The 19,093-nt window shown below is 47.7% G+C and overlaps 1 protein-coding gene across 1 annotated transcript; it reads right to left on the reverse strand.

The window, feature by feature from the left end:
• Positions 1 to 13,762: 13,762 nt before the first annotated feature.
• Positions 13,763 to 18,750, reverse strand: LOC139976113 (uncharacterized). The gene is made up of 3 exons (XM_071984553.1): positions 17,777 to 18,750; positions 16,209 to 16,333; positions 13,763 to 14,528 (listed from the first exon to the last, which is right to left on the reverse strand). Exons 1-3 carry the CDS (start codon positions 17,808 to 17,810, stop codon positions 14,334 to 14,336), a joined length of 354 nt encoding a protein of 117 aa, XP_071840654.1. The 5' UTR covers positions 17,811 to 18,750; the 3' UTR covers positions 13,763 to 14,333.
• Positions 18,751 to 19,093: the final 343 nt, after the last annotated feature.

A 19,093-nucleotide genomic window follows, 5' to 3' on the forward strand; every position in this document is an offset into this window, starting at 1 on the left:
TTCCGCGATCTCCTACGGTCTCTGGAACTTTAAGTATTAGAAACAAACATAGATTTATATCAACTGCTGTCGTGGCGCGGTTGGTTGCTCTGTACCTCGAGAGCGTGACGTATTTTGGATCGCGGGCTCGAGACCAGGTGGGGGCAGTTTGCTTTTGCCGCGATCTTATACGGTCTCTGGGAACTTTAAGTATTAGAAACGAACATAGATCTATATCAACTGCTCTCGTGGCGCGGTTGGTTGCTCTGTACCTCGAGAGCGTGACGTATTTTGGATCGCGGGCTCGAGGCCAGGTGGGGGCAGTTTGCTTTTGCCGCGATCTTGTACGGTCTCTGGGAACTTTAAGTATTAGAAACGAACATAGATTTATATCAACTGCTGTCGTGGCGCGGTTGGTTGCTCTGTACCTCGAGAGCGTGACGTATTTTGGATGGCGGGCTCGAGACCAGGTGGGGGCAGTTTGCTTTTGCCGTGATCTTGTACGGTCTCTGGGAACTTTAAGTATTAGAAACGAACATAGATTTATGTCAACTGCTGTCGTGGCGCGGTTGGTTGCTCTGTACCTCGAGAGCGTGACGTATTTTGGATCGCGGGCTCTAGACCAGGTGGGGGCAGTTTGCTTTTGCCGCGATATGGTACGGTCTCTGGAACTTTAAGTATTAGAAACGAACATAGATTTATATCAACTGCTGTCGTGGCGCGGTTGGTTGCTCTGTACCTCGAGAGCGTGACGTATTTTGGATCGCGGGCTCGAGACCAGGTGGGGGCAGTTTGCTTTTGCCGCGATCTTATACGGTCTCTGGGAACTTTAAGTATTAGAAACGAACATAGATTTATATCAACTGCTGTCGTGGCGCGGTTGGTTGCTCTGTACCTCGAGAGCGTGACGTATTTTGGATCGCGTGCTCGAGACAAGGTGGGGGCAGTTTGCTTTTGCCGCGATCTTATACGGTCTCTGGGAACTTTAAGTATTAGAAACGAACATAGATTTATATCAACTGCTGTCGTGGCGCGGTTGGTTGCTCTGTACCTCGAGAGCGTGACGTATTTTGGATCGCGTGCTCGAGACAAGGTGGGGGCAGTTTGCTTTTGCCGCGATCTTATACGGTCTCTGGAACTTTAAGTATTAGAAACGAACATAGATTTATATCAACTGCTGTCGTGGCGCGGTTGTTTGCTCTGTACCTCGAGAGCGTGACGTATTTTGGATCGCGGGCTCGAGACCAGGTGGGGGCAGTTTGCTTTTGCCGCGATCTCATACGGTCTCTGGGAACTTTAAGTATTAGAAACGAACATAGATTTATATCAACTGCTGTCTTGGCGCGGTTGGTTGCTCTGTACCTCGAGAGCGTGACGTATTTTGGATCGCGGGCTCGAGACCAGGTGGGGGCAGTTTGCTTTTGCCGCGATCTCATACGGTCTCTGGGAACTTTAAGTATTAGAAACGAACATAGATTTATATCAACTGCTGTCGTGGCGCGGTTGGTTGCTCTGTACCTCGAGAGCGTGACGTATTTTGGATCGCGGGCTCGAGACCAGGTGGGGGCAGTTTGCTTTTGCCGCGATCTCATACGGTCTCGGGAGCTTTAAGTATTAGAAACGAACATAGATTTATATCAACTGCTGTCGTGGCGCGGTTGGTTGCTCTGTACCTCGAGAGCGTGACGTATTTTGGATCGCGGGCTCGAGACCAGGTGGAGGCAGTTTGCTTTTGCCGCGATCTGGTAGGGTCTCTGGAACTTTAAGTATTAGAAACGAACATAGATTTATATCAACTGCTGTCGTGGCGCGGTTGGTTGCTCTGTACCTCGAGAGCGTGACGTATTTTGGATCGCGGGCTCGAGACCAGGTGGGGGCAGTTTGCTTTTGCCGCGATCTTGTACGGTCTCTGGGAACTTTAAGTATTAGAAACGAACATAGATTTATATCAACTGCTGTCGTGGCGCGGTTGGTTGCTCTGTACCTCGAGAGCGTGACGTATTTTGGATCGCGGGCTCGAGACCAGGTGGGGGCAGTTTGCTTTTGCCGCGATCTCATACGGTCTCTGGAACTTTAAGTATTAGAAACGAACATAGATTTATATCAACTGCTGTCGTGGCGCGGTTGGTTGCTCTGTACCTCGAGAGCGTGACGTATTTTGGATCGCGGGCTCGAGACCAGGTGGGGGCAGTTTGCTTTTGCCGCGATCTGGTACGGTCTCTGGAACTTTAAGTATTAGTAACGAACATAGATTTATATCAACTGCTGTCGTGGCGCGGTTGGTTGCTCTGTACCTCGAGAGCGTGACGTATTTTGGATCGCGGGCTCGAGACCAGGTGGGGGCAGTTTGCTTTTGCCGCGATCTCATACGGTCTCTGGAACTTTAAGTATTAGAAACGAACATAGATTTATATCAACTGCTGTCGTGGCGCGGTTGGTTGCTCTGTACCTCGAGAGCGTGACGTATTTTGGATCGCGTGCTCGAGACAAGGTGGGGGCAGTTTGCTTTTGCCGCGATCTTGTACGGTCTCTGGAACTTTAAGTATTAGAAACGAACATAGATTTATATCAACTGCTGTCGTGGCGCGGTTGTTTGCTCTGTACCTCGAGAGCGTGACGTATTTTGGATCGCGGGCTCGAGACCAGGTGGGGGCAGTTTGATTTGCCGCGATCTCATACGGTCTCTGGGAACTTTAAGTATTAGAAACGAACATAGATTTATATCAACTGCTGTCGTGGCGCGGTTGGTTGCTCTGTACCTCGAGAGCGTGACGTATTTTGGATTGCGGGCTCGAGACCAGGTGGGGGCAGTTTGCTTTTGCCGCGATCTGGTACGGTCTCTGGAACTTTAAGTATTAGAAACGAACATAGATTTATATCAACTGCTGTCGTGGCGCGGTTGGTTGCTCTGTACCTCGAGAGCGTGACGTATTTTGGATCGCGGGCTCGAGACCAGGTGGGGGCAGTTTGCTTTTGCCGCGATCTTATACGGCCCCTGGAACTTTAAGTATTAGAAACGAACATAGATTTATATCAACTGCTGTCGTGGCGCGGTTGGTTGCTCTGTACCTCGAGAGCGTGACGTATTTTGGATCGCGGGCTCGAGACCAGGTGGGGGCAGTTTGCTTTTGCCGCGATCTTATACGGTCTCGGGAACTTTAAGTATTAGAAACGAACATAGATTTATATCAACTGCTGTCGTGGCGCGGTTGGTTGCTCTGTACCTCGAGAGCGTGACGTATTTTGGATCGCGGGCTCGAGACCAGGTGGGGGCAGTTAGGTTTTTCCGCGATCTTATACGGTCTCGGGAACTTTAAGTTTTAGAAACGAACATAGATTTATATCAACTGCTGTCATGGCGCGGTTGGTTGCTCTGTACCTCGAGAGCGTGACGTATTTTGGATCGCGGGCTCGAGACCAGGTGGGGGCAGTTAGGTTTTTCCGCGATCTTATACGGTCTCGGGAACTTTAAGTATTAGAAACGAACATAGATTTATATCAACTGCTGTCGTGGCGCGGTTGGTTGCTCTGTACCTCGAGAGCGTGACGTATTTTGGATCGCGGGCTCGAGACCAGGTGGGGGCAGTTTGCTTTTGCCGCGATCTCATACGGTCTCGGGAACTTTAAGTATTAGAAACGAACATAGATTTATATCAACTGCTGTCGTGGCGCGGTTGGTTGCTCTGTACCTCGAGAGCGTGACGTATTTTGGATCGCGGGCTCGAGACCAGGTGGGGGCAGTTTGCTTTTGCCGCGATCTCATACGGTCTCTGGGAACTTTAAGTATTAGAAACGAACATAGATTTATATCAACTGCTGTCGTGGCGCGGTTGGTTGCTCTGTACCTCGAGAGCGTGACGTATTTTGGATCGCGGGCTCGAGACCAGGTGGGGGCAGTTTGTTTTTTCCGCGATCTCATACGGTCTCTGGGAACTTTAAGTATTAGAAACGAACATAGATTTATATCAACTGCTGTCGTGGCGCGGTTGGTTGCTCTGTACCTCGAGAGCGTGACGTATTTTGGATCGCGGGCTCGAGACCAGGTGGGGGCAGTTTGCTTTTGCCGCGATCTTATACGGCCCCTGGAACTTTAAGTATTAGAAACGAACATAGATTTATATCAACTGCTGTCGTGGCGCGGTTGGTTGCTCTGTACCTCGAGAGCGTGACGTATTTTGGATCGCGGGCTCGAGACCAGGTGGGGGCAGTTTGCTTTTGCCGCGATCTTATACGGTCTCGGGAACTTTAAGTATTAGAAACGAACATAGATTTATATCAACTGCTGTCGTGGCGCGGTTGGTTGCTCTGTACCTCGAGAGCGTGACGTATTTTGGATCGCGGGCTCGAGACCAGGTGGGTTCAGTTTGCTTTTGCCGCGATCTTATACGGCCCCTGGAACTTTAAGTATTAGAAACGAACATAGATTTATATCAACTGCTGTCGTGGCGCGGTTGGTTGCTCTGTACCTCGAGAGCGTGACGTATTTTGGATCGCGGGCTCGAGACCAGGTGGGGGCAGTTTGCTTTTGCCGCGATCTTATACGGCCCCTGGAACTTTAAGTATTAGAAACGAACATAGATTTATATCAACTGCTGTCGTGGCGCGGTTGGTTGCTCTGTACCTCGAGAGCGTGACGTATTTTGGATCGCGGGCTCGAGACCAGGTGGGGGCAGTTTGCTTTTGCCGCGATCTTATACGGTCTCGGGAACTTTAAGTATTAGAAACGAACATAGATTTATATCAACTGCTGTCGTGGCGCGGTTGGTTGCTCTGTACCTCGAGAGCGTGACGTATTTTGGATCGCGGGCTCGAGACCAGGTGGGGGCAGTTAGGTTTTTCCGCGATCTTATACGGTCTCGGGAACTTTAAGTTTTAGAAACGAACATAGATTTATATCAACTGCTGTCATGGCGCGGTTGGTTGCTCTGTACCTCGAGAGCGTGACGTATTTTGGATCGCGGGCTCGAGACCAGGTGGGGGCAGTTAGGTTTTTCCGCGATCTTATACGGTCTCGGGAACTTTAAGTATTAGAAACGAACATAGATTTATATCAACTGCTGTCGTGGCGCGGTTGGTTGCTCTGTACCTCGAGAGCGTGACGTATTTTGGATCGCGGGCTCGAGACCAGGTGGGGGCAGTTTGCTTTTGCCGCGATCTTATACGGTCTCGGGAACTTTAAGTATTAGAAACGAACATAGATTTATATCAACTGCTGTCGTGGCGCGGTTGGTTGCTCTGTACCTCGAGAGCGTGACGTATTTTGGATCGCGGGCTCGAGACCAGGTGGGGGCAGTTTGCTTTTGCCGCGATCTTATACGGTCTCGGAAACTTTAAGTATTAGAAACGAACATAGATTTATATCAACTGCTGTCGTGGCGCGGTTGGTTGCTCTGTTCCTCGAGAGCGTGACGTATTTTGGATCGCGGGCTCGAGACCAGGTGGGGGCAGTTTGCTTTTGCCGCGATCTCATACGGTCTCTGGGAACTTTAAGTATTAGAAACGAACATAGATTTATATCAACTGCTGTCGTGGCGCGGTTGGTTGCTCTGTACCTCGAGAGCGTGACGTATTTTGGATCGCGGGCTCGAGACCAGGTGGGGGCAGTTTGTTTTTTCCGCGATCTCATACGGTCTCTGGGAACTTTAAGTATTAGAAACGAACATAGATTTATATCAACTGCTGTCGTGGCGCGGTTGGTTGCTCTGTAGCTCGCGAGCGTGACGTATTTTGGATCGCGGGCTCGAGACCAGGTGGGGGCAGTTTGCTTTTGCCGCGATCTTATACGGTTTCTGGGAACTTTAAGTTTTAGAAACGAACATAGATTTATATCAACTGCTGTCGTGGCGCGGTTGGTTGCTCTGTACCTCGAGAGCGTGACGTATTTTGGATCGCGGGCTCGAGACCAGGTGGGGGCAGTTAGGTTTTTCCGCGATCTTATACGGTCTCGGGAACTTTAAGTATTAGAAACGAACATAGATTTATATCAACTGCTGTCGTGGCGCGGTTGGTTGCTCTGTACCTCGAGAGCGTGACGTATTTTGGATCGCGGGCTCGAGACCAGGTGGGGGCAGTTTGCTTTTGCCGCGATCTTATACGGTCTCGGGAACTTTAAGTATTAGAAACGAACATAGATTTATATCAACTGCTGTCGTGGCGCGGTTGGTTGCTCTGTACCTCGAGAGCGTGACGTATTTTGGATCGCGGGCTCGAGACCAGGTGGGGGCAGTTTGCTTTTGCCGCGATCTTATACGGTCTCGGGAACTTTAAGTATTAGAAACGAACATAGATTTATATCAACTGCTGTCGTGGCGCGGTTGGTTGCTCTGTACCTCGAGAGCGTGACGTATTTTGGATCGCGGGCTCGAGACCAGGTGGGGGCAGTTTGCTTTTGCCGCGATCTGGTACGGTCTCTGAGAACTTTAAGTATTAGAAACGAACATAGATTTATATCAACTGCTGTCGTGGCGCGGTTGGTTGCTCTGTACCTCGAGAGCGTGACGTATTTTGGATCGCGGGCTCGAGACCAGGTGGGGGCAGTTTGCTTTTGCAGCGATCTGGTACGGTCTCTGGGAACTTTCAGTATTAGAAACGAACATAGATTTATATCAACTGCTGTCGTGGCGCGGTTGGTTGCTCTGTACCTCGAGAGCGTGACGTATTTTGGATCGCGGGCTCGAGACCAGGTGGGGGCAGTTTGCTTTTGCCGCGATCTTATACGGTCTCTGGGAACTTTAAGTATTAGAAACGAACATAGATTTATATCAACTGCTGTCGTGGCGCGGTTGGTTGCTCTGTACCTCGAGAGCGTGACGTATTTTGGATCGCGGGCTCGAGACCAGGTGGGGGCAGTTTGCTTTTGCCGCGATCTAATACGGTCTCTGGAACTTTAAGTATTAGAAACGAACATAGATTTATATCAACTGCTGTCGTGGCGCGGTTGGTTGCTCTGTACCTCGAGAGCGTGACGTATTTTGGATCGCGTGCTCGAGACCAGGTGGGGGCAGTTTGCTTTTTCCGCGATCTCATACGGTCTCTGGAACTTTAAGTATTAGAAACGAACATAGATTTATATCAACTGCTGTCGTGGCGCGGTTGGTTGCTCTGTACCTCGAGAGCGTGACGTATTTTGGATCGCGGGCTCGAGACCAGGTGGAGGCAGTTTGCTTTTGCCGCGATCTGGTAGGGTCTCTGGAACTTTAAGTATTAGAAACGAACATAGATTTATATCAACTGCTGTCGTGGCGCGGTTGGTTGCTCTGTACCTCGAGAGCGTGACGTATTTTGGATCGCGGGCTCGAGACCAGGTGGGGGCAGGTTGCTTTTGCCGCGATCTTGTACGGTCTCTGGGAACTTTAAGTATTAGAAACGAACATAGATTTATATCAACTGCTGTCGTGGCGCGGTTGGTTGCTCTGTACCTCGAGAGCGTGACGTATTTTGGATCGCGGGCTCGAGACCAGGTGGGGGCAGTTTGCTTTTGCCGCGATCTAATACGGTCTCTGGAACTTTAAGTATTAGAAACGAACATAGATTTATATCAACTGCTGTCGTGGCGCGGTTGGTTGCTCTGTACCTCGAGAGCGTGACGTATTTTGGATCGCGTGCTCGAGACCAGGTGGGGGCAGTTTGCTTTTTCCGCGATCTCATACGGTCTCTGGAACTTTAAGTATTAGAAACGAACATAGATTTATATCAACTGCTGTCGTGGCGCGGTTGGTTGCTCTGTACCTCGAGAGCGTGACGTATTTTGGATCGCGGGCTCGAGACCAGGTGGGGGCAGTTTGCTTTTGCCGCGATCTTATACGGTCTCTGGAACTTTAAGTATTAGAAACGAACATAGATTTATATCAACTGCTGTCGTGGCGCGGTTGGTTGCTCTGTACCTCGAGAGCGTGACGTATTTTGGATTGCGGGCTCGAGACCAGGTGGGGGCAGTTTGCTTTTGCCGCGATCTGGTACGGACTCTGGAACTTTAAGTATTAGAAACGAACATAGATTTATATCAACTGCTGTCGTGGCGCGGTTGGTTGCTCTGTACCTCGAGAGCGTGACGTATTTTGGATCGCGGGCTCGAGACCAGGTGGGGGCAGTTTGCTTTTGCCGCGATCTGGTAGGGTCTCTGGAACTTTAAGTATTAGAAACGAACATAGATTTATATCAACTGCTGTCGTGGCGCGGTTGGTTGCTCTGTACCTCGAGAGCGTGACGTATTTTGGATCGCGGGCTCGAGACCAGGTGGGGGCAGGTTGCTTTTGCCGCGATCTTGTACGGTCTCTGGGAACTTTAAGTATTAGAAACGAACATAGCTTTATATCAACTGCTGTCGTGGCGCGGTTGGTTGCTCTGTACCTCGAGAGCGTGACGTATTTTGGATCGCGGGCTCGAGACCAGGTGGGGGCAGTTTGCTTTTGCCGCGATCTTGTACGGTCTCTGGGAACTTTAAGTATTAGAAACGAACATAGATTTATATCAACTGCTGTCGTGGCGCGGTTGGTTGCTCTGTACCTCGAGAGCGTGACGTATTTTGGATCGCGGGCTCGAGACCAGGTGGGGGCAGTTTGCTTTTGCCGCGATCTTATACGGTCTCTGGAACTTTAAGTATTAGAAACGAACATAGATTTATATCAACTGCTGTCGTGGCGCGGTTGGTTGCTCTGTACCTCGAGAGCGTGACGTATTTTGGATCGCGGGCTCGAGACCAGGTGGGGGCAGTTTGCTTTTGCCGCGATCTGGTACGGTCTCTGGAACTTTAAGTATTAGTAACGAACATAGATTTATATCAACTGCTGTCGTGGCGCGGTTGGTTGCTCTGTACCTCGAGAGCGTGACGTATTTTGGATCGCGGGCTCGAGACCAGGTGGGGGCAGTTTGCTTTTGCCGCGATCTTATACGGTCTCTGGGAACTTTAAGTATTAGAAACGAACATAGATTTATATCAACTGCTGTCGTGGCGCGGTTGGTTGCTCTGTACCTCGAGAGCGTGACGTATTTTGGATCGCGGGCTCGAGACCAGGTGGGGGCAGTTTGCTTTTGCCGCGATCTAATACGGTCTCTGGAACTTTAAGTTTTAGAATCGAACATAGATTTATATCAACTGCTGTCGTGGCGCGGTTGGTTGCTCTGTACCTCGAGAGCGTGACGTATTTTGGATCGCGTGCTCGAGACCAGGTGGGGGCAGTTTGCTTTTTCCGCGATCTCATACGGTCTCTGGAACTTTAAGTATTAGAAACGAACATAGATTTATATCAACTGCTGTCGTGGCGCGGTTGGTTGCTCTGTACCTCGAGAGCGTGACGTATTTTGGATCGCGGGCTCGAGACCAGGTGGGGGCAGTTTGCTTTTGCCGCGATCTTATACGGTCTCTGGAACTTTAAGTATTAGAAACGAACATAGATTTATATCAACTGCTGTCGTGGCGCGGTTGGTTGCTCTGTACCTCGAGAGCGTGACGTATTTTGGATCGCGGGCTCGAGACCAGGTGGGGGCAGTTTGTTTTTGCCGCGATCTCATACGGTCTCTGGGAACTTTAAGTATTAGAAACGAACATAGATTTATATCAACTGCTGTCGTGGCGCGGTTGGTTGCTCTGTAGCTCGAGAGCGTGACGTATTTTGGATCGCGGGCTCGAGACCAGGTGGGGGCAGTTTGCTTTTGCCGCGATCTTATACGGTTTCTGGGAACTTTAAGTATTAGAAACGAACATAGATTTATATCAACTGCTGTCGTGGCGCGGTTGGTTGCTCTGTACCTCGAGAGCGTGACGTATTTTGGATCGCGGGCTCGAGACCAGGTGGGGGCAGTTTGCTTTTGCCGCGATCTTATACGGTCTCTGGAACTTTAAGTATTAGAAACGAACATAGATTTATATCAACTGCTGTCGTGGCGCGGTTGGTTGCTCTGTACCTCGAGAGCGTGACGTATTTTGGATCGCGGGCTCGAGACCAGGTGGGGGCAGTTTGCTTTTGCCGCGATCTCATACGGTCTCTGGGAACTTTAAGTATTAGAAACGAACATAGATTTATATCAACTGCTGTCGTGGCGCGGTTGGTTGCTCTGTACCTCGAGAGCGTGACGTATTTTGGATCGCGGGCTCGAGACCAGGTGGGGGCAGTTTGCTTTTGCCGCGATCTTATACGGTCTCGGGAACTTTAAGTATTAGAAACAAACATAGATTTATATCAACTGCTGTCGTGGCGCGGTTGGTTGCTCTGTACCTCGAGAGCGTAACGTATTTTGGATCGCGGGCTCGAGACCAGGTGGGGGCAGTTTGCTTTTGCCGCGATCTTATACGGCCCCTGGAACTTTAAGTATTAGAAACGAACATAGATTTATATCAACTGCTGTCGTGGCGCGGTTGGTTGCTCTGTACCTCGAGAGCGTGACGTATTTTGGATCGCGGGCTCGAGACCAGGTGGGGGCAGTTTGCTTTTGCCGCGATCTTATACGGCCCCTGGAACTTTAAGTATTAGAAACGAACATAGATTTATATCAACTGCTGTCGTGGCGCGGTTGGTTGCTCTGTACCTCGAGAGCGTGACGTATTTTGGATCGCGGGCTCGAGACCAGGTGAGGGCAGTTTGCTTTTGCCGCGATCTTATACGGTTTCTGGGAACTTTAAGTATTAGAAACGAACATAGATTTATATCAACTGCTGTCGTGGCGCGGTTGGTTGCTCTGTACCTCGAGAGCGTGACGTATTTTGGATCGCAGGCTCGAGACCAGGTGGTGGCAGTTTGCTTTTGCCGCGATCTTATACGGTCTCTGGGAACTTTAAGTATTAGAAACGAACATAGATTTATATCAACTGCTGTCGTGGCGCGGTTGGTTGCTCTGTACCTCGAGAGCGTGACGTATTTTGGATCGCGGGCTCGAGACCAGGTGGGGGCAGTTTGCTTTTGCCGCGATCTAATACGGTCTCTGGAACTTTAAGTTTTAGAAACGAACATAGATTTATATCAACTGCTGTCGTGGCGCGGTTGGTTGCTCTGTACCTCGAGAGCGTGACGTATTTTGGATCGCGGGCTCGAGACCAGGTGGGGGCAGTTTGCTTTTGCCGCGATCTTATACGGTCTCTGGAACTTTAAGTATTAGAAACAAACATAGATTTATATCAACTGCTGTCGTGGCGCGGTTGGTTGCTCTGTACCTCGAGAGCGTGACGTATTTTGGATCGCGGGCTCGAGACCAGGTGGGGGCAGTTTGCTTTTGCCGCGATCTTATACGGTCTCTGGGAACTTTAAGTATTAGAAACGAACATAGATTTATATCAACTGCTGTCGTGGCGCGGTTGGTTGCTCTGTACCTCGAGAGCGTGACGTATTTTGGATCGCGGGCTCGAGACCAGGTGGGGGCAGTTTGCTTTTGCCGCGATCTTATACGGTCTCTGGAACTTTAAGTATTAGAAACGAACATAGATTTATATCAACTGCTGTCGTGGCGCGGTTGGTTGCTCTGTACCTCGAGAGCGTGACGTATTTTGGATCGCGGGCTCGAGACCAGGTGGGGGCAGTTTGCTTTTGCCGCGATCTCATACGGTCTCGGGAACTTTAAGTATTAGAAACGAACATAGATTTATATCAACTGCTGTCGTGGCGCGGTTGGTTGCTCTGTACCTCGAGAGCGTGACGTATTTTGGATCGCGGGCTCGAGACCAGGTGGGGGCAGTTTGCTTTTGCCGCGATCTTATACGGCCCCTGGAACTTTAAGTATTAGAAACGAACATAGATTTATATCAACTGCTGTCGTGGCGCGGTTGGTTGCTCTGTACCTCGAGAGCGTGACGTATTTTGGATCGCGGGCTCGAGACCAGGTGGGGGCAGTTTGCTTTTGCCGCGATCTTATACGGTCTCGGGAACTTTAAGTATTAGAAACGAACATAGATTTATATCAACTGCTGTCGTGGCGCGGTTGGTTGCTCTGTACCTCGAGAGCGTGACGTATTTTGGATCGCGGGCTCGAGACCAGGTGGGTTCAGTTTGCTTTTGCCGCGATCTTATACGGCCCCTGGAACTTTAAGTATTAGAAACGAACATAGATTTATATCAACTGCTGTCGTGGCGCGGTTGGTTGCTCTGTACCTCGAGAGCGTGACGTATTTTGGATCGCGGGCTCGAGACCAGGTGGGGGCAGTTTGCTTTTGCCGCGATCTTATACTCCCCCTGGAACTTTAAGTATTAGAAACGAACATAGATTTATATCAACTGCTGTCGTGGCGCGGTTGGTTGCTCTGTACCTCGAGAGCGTGACGTATTTTGGATCGCGGGCTCGAGACCAGGTGGGGGCAGTTTGCTTTTGCCGCGATCTTATACGGTCTCGGGAACTTTAAGTATTAGAAACGAACATAGATTTATATCAACTGCTGTCGTGGCGCGGTTGGTTGCTCTGTACCTCGAGAGCGTGACGTATTTTGGATCGCGGGCTCGAGACCAGGTGGGGGCAGTTAGGTTTTTCCGCGATCTTATACGGTCTCGGGAACTTTAAGTTTTAGAAACGAACATAGATTTATATCAACTGCTGTCATGGCGCGGTTGGTTGCTCTGTACCTCGAGAGCGTGACGTATTTTGGATCGCGGGCTCGAGACCAGGTGGGGGCAGTTAGGTTTTTCCGCGATCTTATACGGTCTCTGGGAACTTTAAGTATTAGAAACGAACATAGATTTATATCAACTGCTGTCGTGGCGCGGTTGGTTGCTCTGTACCTCGAGAGCGTGACGTATTTTGGATCGCGGGCTCGAGACCAGGTGGGGGCAGTTTGCTTTTGCCGCGATCTTATACGGTCTCGGGAACTTTAAGTATTAGAAACGAACATAGATTTATATCAACTGCTGTCGTGGCGCGGTTGGTTGCTCTGTACCTCGAGAGCGTGACGTATTTTGGATCGCGGGCTCGAGACCAGGTGGGGGCAGTTTGCTTTTGCCGCGATCTTATACGGTCTCGGAAACTTTAAGTATTAGAAACGAACATAGATTTATATCAACTGCTGTCGTGGCGCGGTTGGTTGCTCTGTTCCTCGAGAGCGTGACGTATTTTGGATCGCGGGCTCGAGACCAGGTGGGGGCAGTTTGCTTTTGCCGCGATCTCATACGGTCTCTGGGAACTTTAAGTATTAGAAACGAACATAGATTTATATCAACTGCTGTCGTGGCGCGGTTGGTTGCTCTGTACCTCGAGAGCGTGACGTATTTTGGATCGCGGGCTCGAGACCAGGTGGGGGCAGTTTGTTTTTTCCGCGATCTCATACGGTCTCTGGGAACTTTAAGTATTAGAAACGAACATAGATTTATATCAACTGCTGTCGTGGCGCGGTTGGTTGCTCTGTAGCTCGCGAGCGTGACGTATTTTGGATCGCGGGCTCGAGACCAGGTGGGGGCAGTTTGCTTTTGCCGCGATCTTATACGGTTTCTGGGAACTTTAAGTTTTAGAAACGAACATAGATTTATATCAACTGCTGTCGTGGCGCGGTTGGTTGCTCTGTACCTCGAGAGCGTGACGTATTTTGGATCGCGGGCTCGAGACCAGGTGGGGGCAGTTAGGTTTTTCCGCGATCTTATACGGTCTCGGGAACTTTAAGTATTAGAAACGAACATAGATTTATATCAACTGCTGTCGTGGCGCGGTTGGTTGCTCTGTACCTCGAGAGCGTGACGTATTTTGGATCGCGGGCTCGAGACCAGGTGGGGGCAGTTTGCTTTTGCCGCGATCTTGGCGTCTTATACGTCGTGGCGCGGATTAGAAACGAACATAGAATCAACATGGCTGCTCTTAGTCGAGACACGTCCATACAGCTTCACCTAGATTGTAGTGAGGGGAAGTCAGTTCTTTTTAATCTTTTGAAGGAAAAGTGCATAGATCCCGGAGAACATCTAACGGCGGTTCAGGAACTCCCCGGTAGACTATGGGACGTGACTTTCAAAACAGTAGATTTGAAGAAGAAGTTTTGGCCTGCTCTATCGAGTGCAGATTGCTGCACTGCAACAACATATACTGGTTGCACGACGCTAGTTACGGTTTTGCATGTACCGTATGAATTGGGGGACAACGTGGTGAGGTATATTCTAGGCCGTTACGGTAAAGTTGTGAGTGGTCGTTTCCTTACACTTTCCGACTACCCACAGGTGTTTAATGGGATTCGGCAGTATCAGGTTGAAATCACCAAAGACATCCCTTCATCCTTAAGACTTGGTGGAAGAAACTGTTGGGTGCGATATAGAGGCCAGCCCAGAACTTGCCTGAAATGTGGAGCAAACGGACATGAAGCAAAACACTGTGACCAGATAAAGTGCTACAACTGTCACGAAATTGGACATACAGCAAAGCAATGTGTGACTGAAGTTAAGTGCACCGTATGCGAAAAGTTAGGGCACACCTCTCGTAGCTGCCCAATTTCCTTTGCGAACAAAATCAGCCCTACCGCCAGAGCCTGGGTCAAGGGTCCTGCTGTCGTGCAACAAGAGGCAACAATGTCGGAAGAAACTGACGAGCCAACGGCAAAAGTAACTGACGGCAACACCAATGCCGAAACGGTCGATACACAAGGTATGACACAGGACCTAGAGAAAAAAGAAGAAAGTCAAACAATCAACGATAGCGACACAGATTTGTTCAAAAACACAGAGGTTATGGAGACAATGTCTTTAGCATCAAGTAGCTGGGCCACCCCTCAAACAGAACATCGGGAAGTATCGAACAGCGAAAGAAGACAGTCTAAACCTTCACCTGAAATATCGTCACAAGAGGACATCGTTGGGGATAATAAATTTCGTCCCAGCTTAAGACCCAAGAGAAAAAGTGTCTCCCAACCTGAAGCAGTCAAAAGGCCAGAAAGATCCAGGTCAAGTCTTCGCTTCCCCGCCGAGGACCCCAAAGATAGTGTGAAAATGTCACAAATTTTTCTAGAGGATGAGCCATGGCACTCATGTAAAGCAAAGGGATGCCCGGAAGTTTTTTCTGAGTATCACGTTTTGAAAGAGCACCTGTTAAACGCCCACCCAAAGCTGAAACCGTCAAAGTACCCATGTGCTATGAAGTCTTGCAAGAATACGTGTAAATCCCCCCAGGAATGGATCTTACATATGGCTGACGAGCACCCAGAATTTGTCAGTAAAAAGGAGATAGAATTTTTCGACAGGTATTTTTTAAGGAATGCCTGATCATCGGAATCTCATTGTGGTATACATCTCGTTCTGTTCTTTACTTTATCTCTCTCTATGGCTACTATGAACCTATCGATTGCTTCACTTAACGTTAATGGACTAAGAGACAACAAAAAATGTTCAAAGATTTTACAATGGGCTAAGATATTCAATTTTGATATTATTCTTCTGCAAGAACTGTATTTGTCGGATAGTGCCGACTCTCAATTTTTCAGACGTCAATGGGGTGGTCCTTTCATTTTCTCCCCTAGTTCTTCTAATCACTCTTGTGGGGTGGGTATTGCTTTCAGTAGTAAACTGTGTTGCGTCATTTCGCAAGTAAGACACGATACCTCTGGTCGTTGCATTTCTGCCCTCTGCACTATTCATAACAGTACTGTACGGGTTTGTAACATTTATGCGCCTAACGCCCCGAGTGAAAGGAAAGCGTTTTTCAGGCAAATTTACACTTACACCCGTGGTTACGACCCTATTATTTTGGGGGGCGATTTTAATTGTGTAATGGATGACATCGATCGCTCAAACATTTCGTCCAACCGTTCTGCTTTTGTAGGCCGGGATGAGATCAACGATCTTATTGTCACTTATAATCTTGTTGATTGTTATAGGGTTATCCACCCCACCATACCCGGTCATACCTGGTTTCGTTTTAACAACAGTCAAAGTTCTAGACTTGATCGAATCTACTCTTCGAGAGATTTTTTTGTCAACAAAGCGACTACGTCGCCGATCCCTTATTCTGACCATAAGCCTATTCAGGTCAACATCAAAATTCCTCACACTGCTACTCGGGGGAAAGGTTATTGGAAGTACAATGTGTCTCTTAACAATGATAAGGAATTCTGCAAAGAATTACGTGTTTATTATAAGCTTTGGTCCACTCTGAAGCCAGGTTTTAATGCTTTATCTGATTGGTGGGAGAACGTTAAGTCTAGAATTAAAACGCTTGCGGTTCGGCACAGCTCCCGCATTGCTCGTCAGAAGAGAAATCGGCTTAAAGAGCTTCAAACGCTTTGTGCGACTTCAAATTCTCAGGAAATCGATGATATTATTAACACTGAGTTAAGAGGTGCTTACATTCGTTCCAGAGCTAAATTTCTTGAAGAAGGGGAAAAACCATCTGCCTTTTTCTTTAGAAAAGAAAAACGTCAAGCCGATCAGAAAGTTGTTCATCAAGTCCGCAAACCGGACGGTAATATTACCTGCAATAATAAGGAAATTATAGAGGTTTTCCACAAATTCTTTAGTGATCTCTATTCCAACCACGAAGGGTTTGACGAGAGTTCTCAAGATGTTTTCATTAATAGTTTGCACAACATGTTAAATGATGAGGACATTGAAAGTCTTGAAAAACCTATCACTCTAGATGAGATAAAGATTGCTCTGTCGCTTGCTTCCAATAACAAATCTCCGGGTATTGATGGTCTTCCATACGAATTCTATTCCTCCTTCCTAGATATGTTGGGCGAAGACCTCCTCGGTGTTTATAACAACATTTTCAAAACTGGCACTATGTCAATGTCTCAGCGTACAGGCATCGTTACACTTCTCCCAAAGAAAGGTGATAAGACTGACCCAACCAATTGGCGTCCAATCAGTCTGCTTAACACAGACTATAAACTGATCTCGAAGGTTCTACAAATCAGAATGTCTAAAGTATTGCCCACTATTGTAAACGAGCATCAAACGTGTTCTGTCCCTGGCAGATCTATTCACGATAATATGTTCATAATTAGAGATATAATTGATTATTCTGCCATGAAGAAAATTGATTGTGCCCTCATCTCAATCGACCAACACAAAGCTTTCGATAAAGTTTCTTGGTCATTTCTTATGAGAGTTCTCGAGAAGTTACGGTTTGGTAGCAATTTTCGAAAATGGGTGACTATTTTGTACAACAATATTTACAGTCGTATTCTTATCAACGGAAATCTCTCTGATATCATACCCATTGCTCGAGGGGTGAGGCAGGGCTGCCCCCTTTCACCGGTTCTGTATGTGTTATTCATTGAGCCAATTTCTAGATATATTAATAGTTGCAATAGCATCCGGGGCTTTCCCATCCCTGGTGGGAGTGGCAGACGTGTTAAATTTCTTCAATACGCGGATGACGCCACATGTGTTGCAACCAATATTGGTGATATCGCACAGTATTTTAATGTGTTTAAACTTTTTCAAAAAGCTACCGGTGCTTCTGTAAACATGAGCAAGACTTGTGGCTTAAAGTTGGGTACGTTTGCCTCTCGTCAGTTACCCACCAACATTCATTGGAGTACCTCTTCAATCAAAATCACGGGTGTGACTTTTGGTTCAAAGGAGGCTGTCCATTGTAATTGGGCTACCAAGGTTAAATCTGCCACTCTTATTGCTAAATCTTGGAGCAGCAGACACTTGACTCTCCTAGGCAAAGTGCTGGTTACTAATACTGTTATTTATCCACTGTTTTACTTTGTGGCCCCCGTTTTTCGTGTGCCTGATAGTGTGGTCAAGGCAGTAAACAAAGCCGTTTTCTCCTTTATTTGGGGTGAAAACAAACCCGACCTTGTGTCTAGGAAAGTCATCATCTTGGACAGACTAAAAGGCGGCTTAGGTTTAGATAGTTTTAGAAATAAGATGGATGCATTGTTAATTAGACCGTTATTTACCTTGCTGACTCGCATGCAAGACCCGCCTATCCATTTTATTATAGCTCGTTTCTTTCTGGCCATGCCACTACGTAGAGTCTTCCCTCAGTTATGGTCCAATACGCGGCCAAATTCTGCCGTTTGTCCACCCTCGTTACTTTACGCAAGTGATATCATTAGGAGGTTACATTCCATGGACAGCCTTTTCTTTCAGTCCAGTAAGAGTATCAAACTTATTACTAAATCCCTTCAACCCAGTGGTGCCAACTTAATTGCTGTTAGAGATTACCCAGCTTTCCCTTGGGAGACCATCTGGAAGCTGGCCTTTAGTAACATGCTAGGCAACAAATTAATGGATTTTCAATGGCGTCTAGCACATCACATTTTGTACACCGGTAAAAGGATAAAGGACTGGGGAATGGGTGACGGTATTTGTCCTTGCGAGCAGTGTAACGAAATTGAGACCATTTCTCACATTTTCTGGGAATGCCCAAAAGCCAAGACAGTTTTGATTTGGGTAGAGAAAATTTTTCACAGATTAGCTGGTGATAACAGCTCATTTAACATGAAACTGTATTTGTTTGGATTCCCTTGTGTCGACTTTCCACAGATAGTTTTCAACAGAATTTGGTTTATCTTTTGTATTACGAAATTTGCTATTTGGAAGTCAAGGTGCCTTCATATTTTTGAAGACCAAGCCCAAACTGGGACTGCTCTTCTCTCGATTATTGCAAAGGAAATTAAAACCCGAGTAGAAGCAGACTTCAGTCGTCTCACAAAACATCAGTTTAGTAAACTTTGGACGTCCGGAACGTCTTTTGTTAAAATTAAAAAAGACAAACTTCATATTAATCTCAAGACAAATGTCTCTTAAGGTTTTGTTTTTCATTTCTAAAGTCTTAATATATACTTCCTTTGTTCTGCATTAACTGTTTGGATTATTATTTTACTAAATTCTGTTTAGTACTTGTCAAAAAGTGCACTAAGTGCACTTGTTTTATCTGTACATTTTGATTTTGGTTGAATAAAGTGAAACTTAAAAAAAAAGTTTGCTTTTGCCGCGATCTTACACGGTCTCTGGAACTTTAAGTATTAGAAACGAACATAGATTTATATCAACTGCTGTCGTGGCGCGGTTGGTTGCTCTGTACCTCGAGAGCGTGACGTATTTTGGATCGCGGGCTCGAGACCAGGTGGGCGCAGTTTGCTTTTGCCGCGATCTGGTACGGTCTCTGGGAACTTTAAGTATTAGAAACGAACATAGATTTATATCAACTGCTGTCGTGGCGCGGTTGGTTGCTCTGTACCTCGAAAGCGTGACGTATTTTGGATCGCGGG

This window comes from Apostichopus japonicus, chromosome 11 (genome assembly GCF_037975245.1).
Source record: "Apostichopus japonicus isolate 1M-3 chromosome 11, ASM3797524v1, whole genome shotgun sequence".
NCBI lineage: Eukaryota > Metazoa > Echinodermata > Holothuroidea > Aspidochirotida > Stichopodidae > Apostichopus > Apostichopus japonicus.